General features: G+C 46.4%; 1 protein-coding gene across 2 annotated transcripts in view; it reads left to right on the forward strand.

The window, feature by feature from the left end:
- The window catches only part of TIA1 (TIA1 cytotoxic granule associated RNA binding protein), a 250165-nt gene extending 240885 nt beyond the window's left edge, over window positions 1–9280 (forward strand). For both annotated transcript variants that reach the window (XM_063932088.1, XM_063932089.1), the window contains 3 exons: window positions 5657–5780; window positions 7210–7355; window positions 8101–9280. In XM_063932088.1, the coding sequence (XP_063788158.1) occupies window positions 5657–5780; window positions 7210–7355; window positions 8101–8227 (397 nt within the window). In that variant the 3' untranslated portion in view covers window positions 8228–9280. The remainder of the gene's footprint in view (window positions 1–5656; window positions 5781–7209; window positions 7356–8100) is intronic.
- Window positions 9281–20385: the final 11105 nt, after the last annotated feature.

The following is a 20385-nucleotide window of genomic DNA, read 5'->3' on the forward strand; positions in this document are numbered from 1 at the left end:
TGTGCCCGGCCGAGCTGGTTGCACACTAGGGGCTCTCCTGAGCTCCTAGAAAAGAAAGTATATATTTAGGTTTTTTATTTTCAGTGAGATCTGCTGGCAACAGACTCACTGCTACGAGGGACTTAGGGGAGAGAAGCAAACCTACCTGCTTGCAGCTAGCTTGGGCTTCTAGGCTACTGGACACCATTAGCTCCAGAGGGATCGAACACAGGCCCAGCCTCGGTCGTCCGGTCCCGGAGCTGCGCCGCCGTCCCCCTTGCAGAGCCAGAAGCAAGAAGAACGTCCAGGAAATCGGCGGCTGAAGACTCCGGTCTTCATTAAGGTAGCGCACAGCACTGCAGCTGTGCGCCATTGCTCCCACTGCACACCACACACTCCGGTCACTGATGGGTGCAGGGCGCTGGGGGGGGGGGGCGCCCTGGGCTGCAATAAGAGTACCTTATATTGGCATAAAACACATAATATAGTCAGTAAGACTATATATGTGTAAAATCCCCTGCCAAAAATATCCTTAAAAAAGCGGGAGAAGTCCGCCGAGAAGGGGGCGGGGCTATCTCCCTCAGCACACTGGCGCCATTTCCTCTCACAGCTCCGCTGGAGGGACGCTCCCCAGGCTCTCCCCTGCAGTTTCCAGGCTCAATAGGGTGAAAAAGAGAGGGGGGGCACAAAATATAGGCGCAAACTGTATATTTATAGCAGCTATAGGGGAAAATCACTTTGTGTAGTGTGAATCCCTGCATTATATAGCGCTCTGGTGTGTGCTGGCATACTCTCTCTCTGTCTCCCCAAAGGACTTTGTGGGGTCCTGTCCTCAGTCAGAGCATTCACTGTGTGTGTGCGTGTGTCGGTACGGCTGTGTCGACATGATTGATGAGGAAGATTATATGGAGGCGGAGCAGGTGCCGATAAGTGTGATGTCACCCCCTGCTGGGTCGACACCAGAGTGGGTGGATATGTGGAAGGTATTAACCGACAGTGTCAACTCCTTTACATAAAAAGGCTAGATGACGTACAGCAGTGGGACAGCCGGCTTCTCAGCTCGTGCCTGCCCAGGCGTCTCAAAAGCCATCAGGGGCTCAAAAACGCCCGCTACCTCAGATGGCAGACACAGATGTCGACACGGAGTCTGACTCCAGTGTAGACGACGATGAGACAAATGTAAAATCCACAAGGGCCATCCGTTGTATGATTACGGCAATGAAAAATGTGTTGCACATTTCTGACATTAACCCAGTTACCACAAAAAAGGGTATTATAGTTGGGGAGAAAAAGCATCCAGTGGTTCTTCCCCCATCAGATGAATTGAATAAAGTGTGTGAAGTGGGGTTCCCCCGATAAGAAAATAGTAATTTCTAAAACGTTACTGATGGCGTACCCTGTCCCGCCAAAGGACAGGTTGCGTTGGGAGACGTCCCCTAGGGTGGAGAAGGCGCTCACACGCTTGGCAAAAAAGGTGGCACTGCCGTCTCAGGATACGGCCGCCTTAAAGGAGCCTGCTGATAAAAGGCAGGAAGCTATCCTGAAGTCTGTATATACACACTCAGGTATTATACTGAGACCTGCAATTGCTTCAGTGTGTAGTGCTGCAGCAGCTTTGTCCGATACCCTGTCAGATAATATGGATACTAGACAGGGATACTATTTTGCTAACCATAGAGCATTTTAAAGACGTGGTCTTATATATGAGAGATGCACAGAGGGATATTTGCCGGCTGGCATCTAAAATTAATGCAATGTCCATTTCTGCCAGAAGAGTATTATGGACTCGGCAGTGGACAGGTGATGCTGATTCTAAAATGCACATGGAGGTTTTGCCTTATAAGAGTGAGGAATTGTTTGGGGAGGGTCTCTCGGACCTAGTATCCACAGCAACAGCTGGGAAGTCGACATTTTTACCTAAGGTTTCCTCACAGCCGAAGAAAGCACCGTATCATCAGGTACAGTCCTTTCGGCCACGAAAAGGCAAGCGGGTCAGAGGCAGGGGAAGAGGGAAAAAGCTGCACCAGACAGCCAGTTCCCTGGAACCAAAATCCTCCCCCGCTTCCTCTAAAGTCCACCGCATGACGCTGGGGCTCCACAGGCGGAGCCAGGTGCGGTGGGGGCGCGTCTCCGGAACTTCAGCGACCAGTGGGTTCGCTCACAGGTAGATCCCTGGGTTCTACAAGTGGTATCTCAGGGATACAAGCTGGAGTTAGAGGCCACTCCCCCTCGCCGTTACCTCAAATCTGCCTTGCCGGCTGCTCCCAAAGAAAGGGAGGTAGTACTGGACGCTATTCACAAGCTGTACTTCCAGCAGGTGATAATCAAGGTACCCTCCCCCCCCCCCCCCCCCCCCTTCAACAGGGGCGGGGTTACTATTCCACAATGTTGTGGTACCGAAACCAGATGGTTCGGTGAGACCCATCCTAAATTTAAAATTCTTGAACATTTATATAAGGAAGTTCAAGATGGAATCGCCCAGGGTGGTTATACAAGCCTGGAAGAGGGTGTCCCCATGTACCCACCTCACCAGGAGTACCTCAGGTTTGTGGTACAGGACTGTCATTACCAATGCCAGACGTTGCCGTTTGGTCTGTCCACTGCACCGAGGGTATTTACCAAGGTAATGGCTAAAATGATGATACTCCTTAGAAAGAAGGGAGTTATAATTATCCCGTACTTGGACGATCTCCTGAAAAGGCGAGGTCCAAGGAGCAGTTGCTAGTCAGCATAGCACTATCTCAGGAAGTGCTGCATCAGCACGGCTGGATCCTGAATATCCCAAAGTCGCAGCTGATTCCCGCGACGCGTCTGCTGTTCCTGGGTATGATTCTGGACACAGAACAGAAGAAGGTTTTTCTCCCGGAGGAGAAGGCCCAGGAATTATCTCTGGTCAGGGACCTCCTGCAACCAAAACAGGTGTCTGTGCATCACTGCACGCGAATCCTGGGAAAGATGGTAGCTCTTACGAAGCGTTTCCCTTTGGCAGGTTCCATGCGACGATCTTCCAGTGGGATTTCTTGGACAAGTGGTCCGAATCGCATCTTCAGATGCATCGGTGGATCACCCTGTCACCAAGGGCCAGGGTGTGTCTGCTGTGGTGGCTGCAGAGTGCTCATCTTCGTGAAGGCCGCAGATTCGGCATACAGGACTGGGTCCTGGTGACCACGAATGCAAGCCTCCGAGGGTGGGGGGCAGTCACTCAGGGAAGAAAACGTCCAAGGACAAAAACTTCCTTGCATATAAATATTCTGGAACTAGGAGTCATTTACAATGCCCTGAGTAAACCAGAATCCCTGCTTCAAAAACAACCGGTGCTGATTCAGTCAGACAACATCACGGCTGTCGCCCATGTAAATCGACATGGCGGCACAAGAAGCAGGATAGCAATGGCAGAAGCCACAAGGATTCTTCGATGGGCGGAGAATCACGTGATGGCACTGTCAGCAGTGTTCATTCCGGGAGTGGAAAACTGGGAAGCAGACTTCCTCAGCAGACACAACCTCCACCCGGGAGAGTGGGGACTTCATCCAGAAGTCTTCAAGCTGATTGTACACCGGTGGGAACGACCACAGGTGGACATGATGGCGTCCCGCCTCAATAAAAAGCTAAAAAGATATTGTGCCAGGTCAAGGGACCCTCAGGCGATAGCTGTGGACGCTCTAGTGACACCGTGGGTGTACCAGTCGGTTTATGTGTTCCCTCCTCTTCCTCTCATACCCAAGGTACTGAGGAGAATAAGAAGGAGAAGAGTAATACTTATAATCATTGTTCCGGATTGGCCAAGAAGAGCTTGGTACCCAGAACTTCAAGAAATGATCTCAGAGGACCCATGGCCTCTGCCGCTCAGACAGGACCTGCTGCAGCAGGGGCCCTGTCTGTTCCAAGACTTACCGCGACTACGTTTGACGGCATGGCGGTTGAACACCGGATCCTGCAGGAAAAGGGCATTCCGGAGGAAGTCATCCCTACGCTGATTAAAGCTAGGAAGGATGTGACCGCAATACATTATCACCGCATATGGCGAAAATATGTTGCGTGGTGTGAGGCCAGGAAGGCCCCAACGGAGGAATTTCAGCTGGGTCGTTTTCTGCACTTCCTACAGTCAGGGGTGATTATGGGCCTCAAATTAGGTTCCATTAAGGTCCAGATTTCGGCTCTGTCGATTTTCTTCCAAAAAGAACTGGCTTCACGGCCTGATGTTCAGATTTTTGTTAAGGGAGTGCTGCATATTCAGCCCCCTTTTGTGCCTCCAGTGGCACCTTGGGATCTCAACGTGGTGTTGGATTTCCTAAAGTCGCATTGGTTTGAGCCACTTAAAACCGTGGAGCTAAAATATCTCACGTGGAAAGTGGTCATGCTGTTGGCCTTGGCTTCGGCCAGGCGTGTGTCAGAATTGGCGGCTTTGTCTTGTAAAAGCCCTTATCTGATTTTCCATATGGATAGGGCGGAATTGAGGACTCGTCCCCAATTTCTTCCTAAGGTGGTATCAGCGTTTCATTTGAACCACTCTATTGTGGTGCCTGCGGCTACTCGGGACTTGGAGGATTCCAAGTTGCTAGATGTAGTCAGGGCCCTGAAAATCTATGTTTCCAGGACGGCTAGAGTCAGGAAGACTGATTCGCTATTTATCCTGTATGCACCCAACAAGCTGACTTCACAGCAGACTATTGCTCGCTGGATCTGTAGCACGATTCAACTTGCACATTCTGCGGCTGGACTGCCGCATCCTAAATCTGTAAAAGCCCATTCCACGAGGAAAGTGGGCTCTTCTTGGGCGGCTGCCCGAGGGGTCTCGGCTTTACAACTTTGCAGAGCTGCTACTTGGTCTGGTTCAAACACATTTGCAAAATTCTACAAGTTTGATACCCTGGCTGAGGAGGACCTTGAGTTTGCTCATTCGGTGCTGCAGAGTCATCCGCACTCTCCCGCCCGTTTGGGAGCTTTGGTATAATCCCCATGGTCCTTATGGAGTTCCCAGCATCCACTAGGACGTCAGAGAAAATAAGAATTTACTCACCGGAAATTCTATTTCTCGTAGTCCGTAGTGGATGCTGGGCGCCCATCCCAAGTGCGGATTGTCTGCAATACCTGTATATAGTTATTGCTTAACTAAAGGGTTATTGTTTGGAGCCATCTGTTGAGAGGCTCAGTTGTTATTCATACTGTTAACTGGGTATAATATCACGAGTTGTACGGTGTGATTGGTGTGGCTGGTATGAGTCTTACCCGGGATTTCAAATCCTTTCCTTATTGTGTCAGCTCTTCCGGGCACAGTTTCCTAACTGAGGTCTGGAGGAGGGGCATAGAGGGAGGAGCCAGTGCACACCAGGTAGTCCTAATTCTTTCTTAGATGTGCCCAGTCTCCTTCGGAGCCCGCTATTCCCCATGGTCCTTACGGAGTTCCCAGCATCCACTACGGACTACGAGAAATAGAATTACCGGTGAGTAAATTCTTATTTTTCACTGTATTCATTACTTGCACAATATTCGGCTGTATTATATTGATTGTATAACACTAATTTGGGGAAGTTAAATTTGTGGTTGCTGATAATTAGCCTGTATTATAAGTACCACTGTGCAGTAGATATAGGAGCTATGTAAGGATGGAGCTCTAGGAAAATACTTAAACAACACAGTGTATATTTTACCTTGTTAATGAATTTTTGTTTTGTAGGTTTAGTGCTCATGAAAGTGCAGCTCATGCCATAGTCAGCGTGAATGGAACCACCATTGAAGGCCACGTGGTAAAGTGTTACTGGGGCAAGGAGACTCCAGACATGCTGAATACTGTTCAGCAGGTAAGCTGTAGAAGCTGTTTGTATCTTTCTCCTTCTCTGCTTAGGTTTTCTCCTGCACAAAGAGTGCACTGGGGAACATAGACCATGCAAAATCTGACCTTTCACCGAAGTCAATCATAACAGAAATTCAGCATCAATTCAGTTTGGATAAATAAAGATGCCCGCTTAAATTAAATATTAAACCATAACCAACCTCCTCCCCACCCAACAAGATATATGGAAGAGGTATGATACCACTAATGACCAGTCAGTGCCCCATCACATGATGAGCCCTAATGTGTCAACAGATCTGATCTTCACATGACTCCTTTATTTGATGTGCCGCGCTAGTCTGCATGAGTCCCTGCTAAGTGTCTACACTCACTGACTGTATTAAAGCAAAACCAATAGCTGGTTGTTCATAAAGCATTGATTTAACTTTGTATTCTAGATATTTATACTGACTATACACAATGTAAAACTCCTGAGTAGACATCTAGTCTACAGATGTTTATTTTCTTATTGTTAGTCATTAGGGAACATTTGCCAGATCAGTGTTTGCTTCCTAAAAGTTTTCCTTTATTGTTTGCTCCATGCAGCACAGTATACCTGAATGTTTTATGTTTAACAATAGTAGCCGTAAAGTAAATGGCCAACATAAAAACCAAAGTCCACTGACACTACGATATCCAAACAGCACAATTAGTCCATTAAGAGTAGTGAGTGACTATAGTCGGCCTTCAAAAATCGAAGGTTGAATAGGGTCTGATGGCTGGGTCCCAGTCCAGTTTAAACAGTGGTTTGGCTTGGATTGTATAGTGTATGGTGGGGACAGATTTGTGATGATCGGGCATGGAAAATCTTCCATCATGCCTGTGTCTGGGATATGTATGTGTTGCTTAATGTGCTTAATATTTATTTGCAAAACACCTTGCCACCATGCTGTCGCCAAACACTGTAGTAGCGCTGCAGAAGAGGAGTGATATTATGAAGTTGCTTTAAATGACAATTTGCTCCTTATTGGGTGTTTGAGGTATTCACCAACAGGAAGCTCTCCTTCCCCAGCACTACTTCAACCAGTAAGTAAGTATTGGATAGCTGCAATGTGCAAACGATTGGATCCTAGTGCACCGTGTAAAAGTAGAAAATCTGCATTAAAAAGGTGTATTTGTCAGTGGTATTCACTTGTATATGACAACAATGACAGAATCTTAAAAACTAGGGGATGATTTTGTAAAGTCCTAACCCCCTTTGCAGCAAGATTGAGTGATCTTCTATTGCCTAACTGTAGTAAGTCCTCACTAGAGCTAAGAACATACTAATCCTGTTGAGAACAAGGCATTAGCCCTTCCGCACATCGTAACTTTTGTTTTAGCTGGTGGTTGTGTGAATAATGTTGGTTTTGACTGCTTGTATCCCTCCCCCCTTCCCCTCTCATCTGCTCTTTCAGCAAAGCCAACTTAGCTTCCCCCCTCCCTATGGACAGTGGGGGCAGTGGTATGGAGGAGCTCAGCAAATAGGCCAGTATATGCCCAATGGTTGGCAGGTGCCTGCATATGGAGTGTATGGACAAGCATGGAATCAGCAGGGATTTAGGTAAGATTTACATGTGTGTGCAAAAAAAGATGAAATAGTGTCACTGGCGCTGTGTTCTTAGGGATGTATGATATACCTTCAATAGGGAAAATCACTACCCAGAGTTTCCATTAAAACAGTGGAAACTCTGGGTAGTGATTTTCCCTATTAAAGGTATATATATTTTTGCACATATCATTTGGGAATTGGTTCCCCCCCCCCCCCCTGTTAATATTGTGTCAAGGCAGCTGTTATTTTAACTGCGCAAGTTTGAAACTATACTATTCCTTTCTTGTATATAAGATTTACATATGTGCCTTGTAATGGATGCTTAAACGACTCCCTAACTTGAATAAAAGTTATATTTGGCATTTATCTTATAGTATACCTATAAAATATAGAATATTACATGTCACCAAGGAGTTTTATGATCATGTACAATCATAAGGCCAAATAATAGAATACTTGTAGTTAATGCCACTGGTGGTGTAGCTCCTAGAATGAGCACTCTACAGCACTCAGACGCTTTCTAATGAAAGCACAGAAATCCTACTATAATATATGTGTATATGTGTGTGTGTGTGTGTGTGTGTGTGTGTGTATATATATATATATATATATGATATAAGCATCACTGCCACCAACGTTTCAACGTCATGCAGGATGTTTTTCTCAAGGTGTTGTGCTCTGTGTGCTAAAAAAAAGGACACATAGAGCACAACACCTTGAGATGTACATTAATTACTTACCGTATTTTCTGTTGCAGTCAAACGCCGTCATCCGCAGCAGCATGGGTGGGACCAAATTACGGCGTGCAGCCTCCCCCTGGACAGAACGGAACACTGATCACAAACCAAACAGGCTACCGTATGGCTGGATACCAAACGCAATGAGAGGAAGGACTCCCACCCCACATCAGCACTCTGCTGCTGGCCCATTTGTTTACTTTGATACCATTCTATAATCATGTCAGTGCAGATGTCAGATACAGTATATTTATTAAAACAACAACAACAAAAAGTAACCATTTTTTAATTATGACATGTTCATCCACTCGGTTAAAACACAAACTACAAAAAAACAAAAAAAAATTACTAGAGATGCTGGATGTTTGCCAATTTTTGCCTTCCTTTTTCATTATTTTAATTTTTTTTTTTTTTATATAAATATATGTAACTGTTACTTAACCCTGTCTCTCTTGACGAGGACAGCCAAGCCTTGCTTGCCAGATCTTTTCGGCAGTAAAAGGGGTTAAGTTCCTTTTGAAATAATAAAACAAAAAACAATGCAGGGATCACTGCCATTTTGGGCAGCAAATTGCACAAAAATGTCTCTTTTTCTTTCACTGAAGTAGTGTGCAGTTTTAGATTGCATTCCTAGTATAATTTGAGATGTATTATAAAGTTTAACTGTACAAAATTTGTGGCGCTGTTTGTAAAGGTTTAGATTTTTTTTTCTTTGAAACCTTCAATATGAAAAAAAAAAACTTTCATATTGTCCAATCTGTACACACTGTTTAAAATACTTCTCCCCCCCCCCCCCCCCACACACACTTTTTGTTTTACATTAATTTACTTGACCATTTTAACATATTTTCTCCGCCTTCTGAAGTTTGCCGCTGAGAAGGCGGCTGATCACTCATTCTCTCCAGTGATCATAGGGTTAAACTTCAAATTCATCAGAAATAATGTGACATGATCTGAGCCTGTACCTGAAAACCTGTCTCTCAGATGGTTCTATTACCACGTGTTTTTCTGTTCTTGTTTGTGGGGGGGTTTCTGTGGTGTTTTTTTTTTTTTTTTTTCTCTTCAAGGAGGTGCCTAGGAGAAAATCCCCACAGGATTTATTTCTCAAGGATTTTTATCTTCTGTGATCAAAAAAAAAAAAAAAGTTCTGTGGAAACGGGAAATCTTATATTCCTGTGTAATTAAACAATTTAAAAGAAAGTGAAATTCGTAATGAACTATCCTGATTTGTTCCTTTTTTTTTTTTTTTTTAATTTTATTTTTTTAACTTCTGTAGAATATATATATTTTTTTTTTTTAAATGTACATTCATTTAAATCATTAACAATTAAAAAGGTTGGATTACCCCCGAAACTAAAGAGCTGATGACTATAGAACAGAAGCTGCTGTCAAGCTAACACTGCTTAAAATTAAGTCAACTAGTGCTACTTTTGGGTTAGTCCATCTTCCAGTTTAGTCTCTCTAGAAACTCCTAGCCAATCATGTTAATGTGTGTACACACTGTGAGCTATGTACTTGCGATTTTGACTGTATAGTAAAAATCACAAGGAAAGTTAGTGCATATCGCAAGGTGTAAGCCACCTTGCGATCCCGATGCAAGGTCGGTATCGCAAGCCCAGTTAGATTGTGCAGGCAAGTCAATTTTGACTAGTATAAAAGTATAGTCAAAATTGGCACTTAGTCAAAATCGCACACAGGGCCTGATTCAGACCTGATCGCAGCTGCAAATTTGTTAGCAAATGGGCAAAACCATGTGCACTGCAGGGGGGGGCTGATATAACATGTGCAGAGTGTTAGATTTGGGTGGGGTGTGTTCAGACTGAAATCTAAATTGTAGTGTAAAAATAGAGCAGCCGGTATTTACTGTGCACAGAAACAAAATAGCCCGCCCAAATCTAACTCTCTGCACATGTTATATGAGCGTGCCACCCCCCCCCCCCCCCCCCTTGCAGTGCACATGGTTTTGCCCATTTGCTAACAAATTTGCTGCTGCAATCAGGTCTGAATTAGGCGTATAGCCAATATCGCAAGCACAGACTGTCTAGGCTTGTGCTAACGACCATAGTCCATATCGCACAGTGAGAATCAAAAAGTCAACATCTCACCGTGTATACACAGCTTTTAGATAGTGTGGTGTGGCTCCAAACTCGTTACCATTGCGTGTGATTACATATTGAATTAACACAGAATCAAAACTGCCATTTATTAGTTATGGTGGGCATGTTCCATCAGACCAAATGTATGGCTACAGGATATCTGCGTTCCTCTTCTGGGAAGATGACATTTCCCCGTTGTGAAGGAACAGGGGAAATGGCCATTGGTCAGCTGCGGCAGTACATACAATGCCCAATACGGCCGATTTGACACTTCAAAATATTTCATCGGACAGACATCCTGGACGATAAGACATACCTGACTGATGTTTTTGGATGGGTTGTGCAAATACTTCCTACATTTATCTGGGTGATCTGTCAATATGGGGTGAATTGGCCAGATAATCCTATAGTATATGCTTAGCATTATTTTATATTTTTTCATAAGTACATTTAAGGGTATCTTGTTCAGTTATATCTGTTCTGTATTGTAGGTTAAATCATCATTGTGTCGCCACACTTTCCAGTTATAGTGGAAATTTAATTTTCCCAGGACTGGAAGAGCAGGTACGAAGTAACACAAAATATATATTGAAGCTAGTACGATAAGTGTGATAGGGCACACTGTTATAGTAGGTGGGGCAATGCATGAGCTGTCCAGTTACTCTTCACAAGAACAAAGTAGTTAGACAATGAGACGTGATCTATAACAGTTTCCTAAAGCCAAAAAGAACTAACTTGTATATGTAGGTGGTCTCTTGAACCTGACAACTGTATACAACTCTCCCAACCTAGATTGGGATGTGACCAATTGAAAGATACAACTTTTGGGAAAAATTCTAAAGATTTCTTTAAGGGAATCTTCTACTGAGACCTTACAATCATTTACAGCATAGGCAAATGTCTCTGCCAAGTCCGTTAGCAGTATATTTTTCAGGGACCACTTAATTGGCTTTTAGCTCCACAAGGTGATCTGCACACTACCCTTTGCCCCTGAGAGGAAGTTGCAGTTTGTCAGTCTGCCATGATTAAGCTAACACTCCCTGAAATTATTGAAGACCTGCTGTGACCCACTCCAGGATGCATAGGTAAGAACATCTGGCCAAGTAGAATTAATAAAAATTACAAAATTAGATTTATGGATAGATATCTATTTGATTTATGGATAGATATATCTATTTTTTTATTTCACCATATTCATAGGCAAACAGAGCGGTATTCAATTGTTTGAAAAGTTAGTTGGGTGTCTGTTTTACCCTATTTCTCTATCGTCCTAGTGGATGCTGGGGTTCCTGAAAGGACCATGGGGAATAGCGGCTCCGCAGGAGACAGGGCACAAAAAGTAAAGCTTTAGGATCAGGTGGTGTGCACTGGCTCCTCCCCCTATGACCCTCCTCCAAGCCAGTTAGATTTTTGTGCCCGGCCGAGAAGGGTGCAATCTAGGTGGCTCTCCTAAAGAGCTGCTTAGAAAAGTTTAGCTTAGGTTTTTTACTTTACAGTGAGTCCTGCTGGCAACAGGATCACTGCAACGAGGGACTTAGGGGAGAAGAAGTGAACTCACCTGCGTGCAGGATGGATTGGCTTCTTGGCTACTGGACATCAGCTCCAGAGGGACGATCACAGGTACAGCCTGGATGGTCACCGGAGCCTTGCCGCCGGCCCCCTTGCAGATGCTGAAGTAAGAAGAGGTCCAGAATCGGCGGCAGAAGACTCCTCAGTCTTCTAAAGGTAGCGCACAGCACTGCAGCTGTGCGCCATTTTCCTCTCAGCACACTTCACACGGCAGTCACTGAGGGTGCAGGGCGCTGGGAGGGGGGCGCCCTGGGAGGCAAATGAATACCTAATTTGGCTAAAAATACCTCACATATAGCCTCCGGAGGCTATATGGAGATATTTAACCCCTGCCAGAATCCGTTAAGAGCGGGAGACGAGGCCGCCGAAAAAGGGGCGGGGCCTATCTCCTCAGCACACAGCGCCATTTTCCCTCACAGAAAGGCTGGAGGGAAGGCTCCCAGGCTCTCCCCTGCACTGCACTACAGAAACAGGGTTAAAACAGAGAGGGGGGGCACTAATTTGGCGATATGCTTATATATATATTAAGATGCTATAAGGGAAAACACTTATATAAGGTTGTCCCTATATAATTATAGCGTTTTGGTGTGTGCTGGCAAACTCTCCCTCTGTCTCTCCAAAGGGCTAGTGGGTCCTGTCCTCTATCAGAGCATTCCCTGTGTGTGTGCTGTGTGTCGGTACGTGTGTGTCGACAGGTAGGAGGACGATGTTGGTGAGGAGGCGGAGCAATTGCCTGTAATGGTGATGTCACTCTCTAGGGAGTCGACACCGGAATGGATGGCTTATTTAGGAAATTACGTGATAATGTCAACACGCTGCAAGGTCGGTTGACGACATGAGACGGCCGACAAACAATTAGTACGGTCCAGACGTCTCAAAAACACCGTCAAGGGTTTTAAAACGCCCGTTTACTTTAGTCGGTCGACACAGACAGGGACACTGAATCCAGTGTCGACGGTGAATAAACAAACGTATTCCTTATTAGGGCCACACGTTAAAGGCAATGAAGGAGGTGTTACGTATTTCTGATACTACAAGTACCACAAAAGAGGGTATTATGTGGGATGTGAAAAAACTACCATAGTTTTTCCTGAATCAGATAAATTAAATAAAGTGTGTGATGATGCGTGGGTTCCCCCCGATAGAAAATTATGGGCGGTATACCCTTTCCCGCCAGAAGTTAGGGCGCGTTGGGAAACACCCTTTAAGGTGGATAAGGCGCTCACACGCTTATCAAAACAAGTGGCGGTACCGTCTATAGATAGGGCCGTCCTCAAGGACCAGCTGACAAGGCTGGAAAATATAATAAAAAGTATATACACACATACTGGTGTTATACTGCGGCCAGCGATCGCCTCAGCCTGGATGTGCAGAGCTAGGGTGGCTTGGTCGGATTCCCTGACTAAAAATATTGATACCCTTGACAGGGACAGTATTTTATTGACTATAGAGCATTTCTATATATGCGAGATGCACAGAGGGATATTTGCACTCTGGCATCATGAATAAACGCGATGTCCATAACTGCCAGAAGATGTTATGGACACGACAGTGGTCAGGTGATGCAGATTCCAAACGGCACAGTATGGCCTATACAGGAAGAGGACTTGTTTGGGGTCGGTCCATCGGACCTGGTGGTCACGGCAACTGCTGGAAAATCCACCGTTTTTCTCTATCGTCCTAAGTGGATGCTGGGGTTCCTGAAAGGACCATGGGGAATAGCGGCTCCGCAGGAGACAGGGCACAAAAAAGTAAAGCTTTACTAGGTCAGGTGGTGTGCACTGGCTCCTCCCCCTATGACCCTCCTCCAGACTCCAGTTAGATTTTGTGCCCGAACGAGAAGGGTGCAATCTAGGTGGCTCTCCTAAAGAGCTGCTTAGAGAAAGTTTAGTTTAGGTTTTTTTCTTTACAGTGAGTCCTGCTGGCAACAGGATCACTGCAACGTGGGACTTAGGGGGAAAGTAGTAAACTCACCTGCATGCAGAGTGGATTTGCTGCTTGGCTACTGGACACCATTAGCTCCAGAGGGATCGAACACAGGCCCAGCCGTGGAGTCCGGTCCCGGAGCCGCGCCGCCGACCCCCTTGCAGATGCTGAAGCGTGAAGAGGTCCGGAAACCGGCGGCTGAAGACTCCTCAGTCTTCATAAGGTAGCGCACAGCACTGCAGCTGTGCGCCATTTTCCTCTCAGCACACTTCACTGGGCAGTCACTGAGGGTGCAGAGCGCTGGGGGGGGGCGCTCTGAGAGGCAAATATAAACCTTATACAAGGCTAAAAATACCTCACATATAGCCCATAGGGGCTATATGGAGATATTTAACCCCTGCCTGACTGGAAAAATAGCGGGAGAAGAACCCGCCGAAAAAGGGGCGGGGCCTATCTCCTCAGCACACGGCGCCATTTTCTGTCACAGCTCCGCTGGTCAGAACGGCTCCCAGGTCTCTCCCCTGCACTGCACTACAGAAACAGGGTAAAACAGAGAGGGGGGGCACATTAATGGCTATATATATATATATTAAAGCAGCTATAAGGGAGCACTTAATATAAGGATATCCCTTGTATATATAGCGCTTTGTGGTGTGTGCTGGCAGACTCTCCCTCTGTCTCCCCAAAAGGGCTAGTGGGTCCTGTCTTCATTAGAGCATTCCCTGTGAGTTTGCGGTGTGTGTCGGTACGTGGTGTCGACATGTATGAGGACGATATTGGTGTGGAGGCGGAGCAATTGCCAAATATGCAGATGTCACCCCCCAGGGGGTCGACACCAGAATGGATGCCTTTATTTGTGGAATTACGTGATGGTTTATCTTCCCTTAAACAGTCAGTTGAGGACATGAGGCGGCCGGACAATCAATTAATGCCTGTCCAGGCGCCTCAAACACCGTCAGGGGCTGTAAAACGCCCTTTGCCTCAGTCGGTCGACACAGACCCAGACACGGGCACTGATTCCAGTGACGACGGTAGAAATTCAAACGTATTTTCCAGTAGGGCCACACGTTATATGATTTTGGCAATGAAGGAGACGTTACATTTAGCTGATACTACAGATACCGTAAAACAGGGTATTATGTATGGTGTGAAAAAACTACAAACAGTTTTTCCTGAATCAGAAGAATTAAATGACGTGTGTGATGAAGCGTGGGTTGCTCCTGATAAAAAGTTGATAATTTCAAAAAAGTTATTGGCATTATACCCTTTCCCGCCAGAGGTTAGGGCGCGCTGGGAAACACCCCCTAAGGTGGACAAGGCGCTCACACGCTTATCCAAACAAGTGGCGTTACCCTCTCCTGAGACGGCCGCACTTAAGGATCCATCAGATAGAAAGATGGAAGTTATTCAAAAGAATATATACACACATGCAGGTGTTATACTACGACCAGCTATAGCAACTGCCTGGATGTGCAGTGCTGGAGTAGTTTGGTCAGAATCCCTGATTGAAAATATTGATACCCTAGATAGGGACAATGTTTTACTGTCGTTAGAACAAATAAAGGATGCATTTATCTATATGCGTGATGCACAGAGGGATATTTGCACACTGGCATCTCGGGTGAGTGCTATGTCCATTTCAGCCAGAAGAGCCTTATGGACACGACAGTGGACAGGCGATGCGGATTCAAAACGTCACATGGAGGTTTTGCCGTATAAAGGGGAGGAGTTATTTGGAGTTGGTCTATCAGACTTGGTGGCCACGGCTACTGCCGGGAAATCCACTTTTTTACCTCAAGTCACTCCCCAACAGAGAAAGGCACCGACCTTTCAACCGCAGCCTTTTCGCTCCTACAAAAATAAGAGAGCAAAGGGCTTGTCGTACCTGCCACGAGGCAGAGGAAGAGGGAAGAGACACCAACAGGCAGCTCCTTCCCAGGAACAGAAGCCCTCCCCGGCTCCTGCAAAAACCTCAGCATGACGCTGGGGCCTCTCAAGCGGACTCGGGGACAGTGGGGGGCCGTCTCAAAAATTACAGCGCGCAGTGGGCTCACTCGCAGGTAGACCCCTGGATCCTGCAGATAATATCTCAGGGGTACAGGTTGGAATTAGAGACGGATCCTCCTCATCGTTTCCTGAAGTCTGCCTTACCAACCGTCTCTTCCGAAAGGGAGAGGGTGTTGGAAGCCATTCACAAGCTGTACGCTCAGCAGGTGATAGTCAAAGTACCCCTATTACAACAAGGAAAGGGGTATTATTCCACTCTATTTGTGGTACCGAAGCCGGATGGCTCGGTAAGGCCTATTCTAAATCTGAAGTCCTTGAACCTCTACATAAAAAAGTTCAAGTTCAAGATGGAGTCACTCAGAGCAGTGATAGCGAACCTGGAAGAAGGGGACTTTATGGTATCCTTGGACATCAAGGATGCGTATCTACACGTTCCGATTTACCCCGCACACCAGGGGTACCTTCAGGTTCATTGTTCAAAACTGTCACTATCAGTTTCAGACGCTGCCGTTCGGATTGTCCACGGCGCCTCGGGTCTTTACCAAGGTAATGGCCGAGATGATGATTCTTCTTCGAAGAAAAGGCGTATTAGTTATCCCATACTTGGACGATCTCCTAATAAGGGCAAGGTCCAGAGAACAGCTGGAGACAGCTTTAGCACTATCTCAAGAGGTGCTAAGACAACACGGGTGGATTCTGAATATTCCAAAATCCCATTTAATCCCGACAACTCGTCTGCTGTTCCTAGGAATGATTCTGGACACGGTTCAGAAAAAGGTTTTCCTTCCAGAGGAAAAAGCCAAGGAGTTATCCGATCTGGTCAGGAACCTCCTAAAACCAGGAAAAGTGTCAGTACATCAATGCACAAGAGTCCTGGGAAAAATGGTGGTTTCTTACGAAGCAATTCCATTCGGCAGATTCCATGCAAGAATATTCCAAAGGGATCTGTTGGACAAATGGTCAGGGTCGCATCTGCAGATGCACCTGCGAATAACCCTGTCACCAAAGACAAGGGTGTCACTTCTGTGGTGGTTGCAGAAGGCTCACCTATTAGAAGGCCGCAGATTCGGCATTCAGGATTGGATCCTGGTGACCACGGACGCCAGCCTGAGAGGCTGGGGAGCAGTCACACAAGGAAGAAACTTCCAGGGAGTATGGACGAGTCTGGAAAAGTCTCTTCACATAAACATTCTGGAACTAAGAGCAATCTACAATGCTCTAAGCCAGGCGGAACTTCTCCTGCAAGGAAAGCCGGTGTTGATTCAGTCGGACAACATCACGGCGGTCGCCCATGTAAACAGGCAGGGCGGCACAAGAAGCAGGAGTGCAATGGCAGAAGCTGCCAAGATTCTTCGCTGGGCGGAGAATCACGTGATAGCACTGTCAGCAGTGTTCATCCCGGGCGTGGACAACTGGGAAGCAGACTTCCTCAGCAGACACGATCTTCATCCGGGAGAGTGGGGTCTACATCCAGAAGTCTTCAACATGTTAATAGACCGTTGGGAAAGACCAATTGTAGACATGATGGCGTCTCGCCTCAACAAGAAACTGGACAAATATTGCGCCAGGTCAAGAGATCCACAGGCAATAGCTGTGGACGCACTGGTAACTCCTTGGGTGTACCAGTCAGTGTATGTGTTTCCTCCTCTGCCGCTCATACCAAAGGTATTGAAGATCATACGGCAAAGAAGAGTAAGAACAATACTAGTGGTTCCGGATTGGCCGAGAAGGACTTGGTATCCGGAACTTCAAGAGATGCTCACGGACGAACCGTGGCCTCTACCTCTGAGAAGGGACCTGCTACAGCAGGGTCCCTGTCTTTTTCAAGACTTACCGCGGCTGCGTTTGACGGCATGGCGGTTGAACGCCAGATCCTAAAAGGGAAAGGCATTCCAGAAGAAGTCATTCCTACCTTGATTAAGGCACGGAAGGAAGTCACCGTGAAACATTATCACCGCATTTGGCGAAAATATGTAGCGTGGTGCGAGGATCGGAGGGTTCCGACGGAGGAATTCCAACTGGGTCGTTTCCTACATTTCCTGCAATCAGGATTATCTATGGGTCTCAAATTGGGATCCATTAAGGTTCAAATTTCGGCCCTGTCAATATTCTTCCAAAAAGAATTGGCCTCTGTCCCTGAGGTCCAGACTTTTGTCAAGGGAGTACTGCATATACAGCCTCCTGTGGTGCCTCCGGTGGCACCGTGGGATCTAAATGTAGTTTTAGATTTCCTCAAATCCCATTGGTTTGAACCATTGAAAAAGGTGGATTTGAAATATCTCACATTGAAAGTGACTATGTTACTAGCCCTGGCCTCTGCCAGGAGAGTATCTGAATTGGCGGCTTTATCTTATAAAAGTCCTTATCTAATCTTCCATTCGGATAGGGCAGAACTGCGGACTCGTCCGCATTTTCTCCCTAAAGTGGTATCAGCATTTCATCTGAACCAACCTATTGTGGTGCCTGCGGCCACTAGCGACTTGGAGGACTCCAAGTTGTTGGACGTTGTCAGAGCCTTAAAAATATACATTGCAAGGACGGCTGGAGTCAGAAAATCTGACTCGCTGTTTATATTGTATGCACCCAACAAGTTGGGCGCACCTGCTTCTAAGCAGTCGATTGCTCGTTGGATTTGTAACACAATTCAACTTGCACATTCTGTGGCAGGCCTGCCACAGCCTAAAACTGTAAAAGCCCACTCCACAAGGAAGGTGGGCTCATCTTGGGCGGCTGCCCGAGGGGTCTCGGCATTACAACTCTGCCGAGCAGCTACGTGGTCGGGGGAGAACACGTTTGTAAAATTTTACAAATTTGATACCCTGGCAAAGGAGGACCTGGAGTTCTCTCATTCGGTGCTGCAGAGTCATCCGCACTCTCCCGCCCGTTTGGGAGCTTTGGTATAATCCCCATGGTCCTTTCAGGAACCCCAGCATCCACTTAGGACGATAGAGAAAATAAGAATTTACTTACCGATAATTCTATTTCTCGGAGTCCGTAGTGGATGCTGGGCGCCCATCCCAAGTGCGGATTATCTGCAATACTTGTACATAGTTATTGTTAACTAATTCGGGTTATTGTTAAGGAGCCATCTTTAAGAGGCCCTTTCTGTTGTCATACTGTTAACTGGGTTTAGATCACAAGTTGTACGGTGTGATTGGTGTGGCTGGTATGAGTCTTACCCGGGATTCAAAATGCCTCCCTTATTGTGTATGCTCGTCCGGGCACAGTACCTAACTGGAGTCTGGAGGAGGGTCATAGGGGGAGGAGCCAGTGCACACCACCTGACCTAGTAAAGCTTTACTTTTTTGTGCCCTGTCTCCTGCGGAGCCGCTATTCCCCATGGTCCTTTCAGGAACCCCAGCATCCACTACGGACTCCGAGAAATAGAATTATCGGTAAGTAAATTCTTATTTTTACCCTAAGTCACATCTTTGCAGAAAAAGACACCGTCTTTTCAGCCTCAGTCCTCTCGTCCCTATAAGATCATATCTGCCCAGGGATAGAGGAAAGGGAAGAAGACTGCAGCAGGCAGCCCATTCCCAGGAACAGAAGCGTTCCACCGCGTCTGACAAGTTCTCAGCATGGCGCTGAGACCGTACAGGACCCCTGGATCCTACAAGTAGTATCCCGGGGGTACAGATGGGAATGTCGAGACGTTTCCCCTTCGCAGGCTCCTGAAGTCTGCTTTACCAAGTCTCCCTCCGACAAGGAGGTAGTATGGGAAAAAATTCACAAGCTGTATTCCCAGCAGGTGATAATTAAATTACCCCTCCTACTACAGAAAAGGGGTATTATTCCACACTATATTGTGGTACTGAAGCCAGAAGGCTAGGTGAGACTTATTCTAAAAAAAAATTTTTTTTGAACACTTACAAAGGTTCAAATTAAGATGAAGTCACTCAGAGCAGTGATAACGAACCAGGAATAAGGGGACTATATAGTGTCCCGGGACATCAGGGATGCTTACCTCTATGTCCCAAAATTTGCCCTTCTCACTAAGGGTACCTCAGGTTCGTGGTGCAGAACTGTCACTATCAGTTTCAGACGCTGCCGTTTGGATTGTCCACGGCACCCTGGGGTCTTTACCAAGGTAATGGCCGAATTGATGATTCTTCTTCGAAGAAAAGGCGTCTTAATTATCCCTTACTTGGACGATCTCCTGATAGGGGCATAGTCCAGGGAACAGTTGGAGGTCGGAGTAGCACTATCTCGGATACTGCTACAATCAGCACGGGTGGATTCTAAATATTCCAAAATCGCAGCTGATCCCGACGACACGTCTGCTGTGCCTAGGGATGATTCTGGACACAGTCCAGAAAAAGGTGTTTCTCCCGGAAGAGAAAGCCAGGGAGTTATCCGAGCAAGTCAGGAACCTCCTAAAAACAGTGCATCATTGCACAAGGGTCCTGGTAAAAATGGTGGCTTCCTACGAAGCAATTCCATTCGGCAGATTTCACGTAAGAACTTTTCAGTGGGATCTGCTGGACAAATGGTCCGGATCGCATCTTCAGATGCATCAGCGGATAACCCAATATCCAAGGGTGTCTCTCCTGTGGTGGTTATAGAGTGCTCATCTTCTAGAGGGCAGCAGATTCGGCATTCAGGATTGGATGCTGGTAACCACGGAGCCCAGCCTGAGAGGCTGGGGAGCAGTCACACAAGGAAAAAATTTCCAGGGAGTGTGATCAAGTATGGAGACTTTTCTCC

This window comes from Pseudophryne corroboree, chromosome 6, assembly GCF_028390025.1.
Source record: "Pseudophryne corroboree isolate aPseCor3 chromosome 6, aPseCor3.hap2, whole genome shotgun sequence".
Taxonomy (NCBI): domain Eukaryota; kingdom Metazoa; phylum Chordata; class Amphibia; order Anura; family Myobatrachidae; genus Pseudophryne; species Pseudophryne corroboree.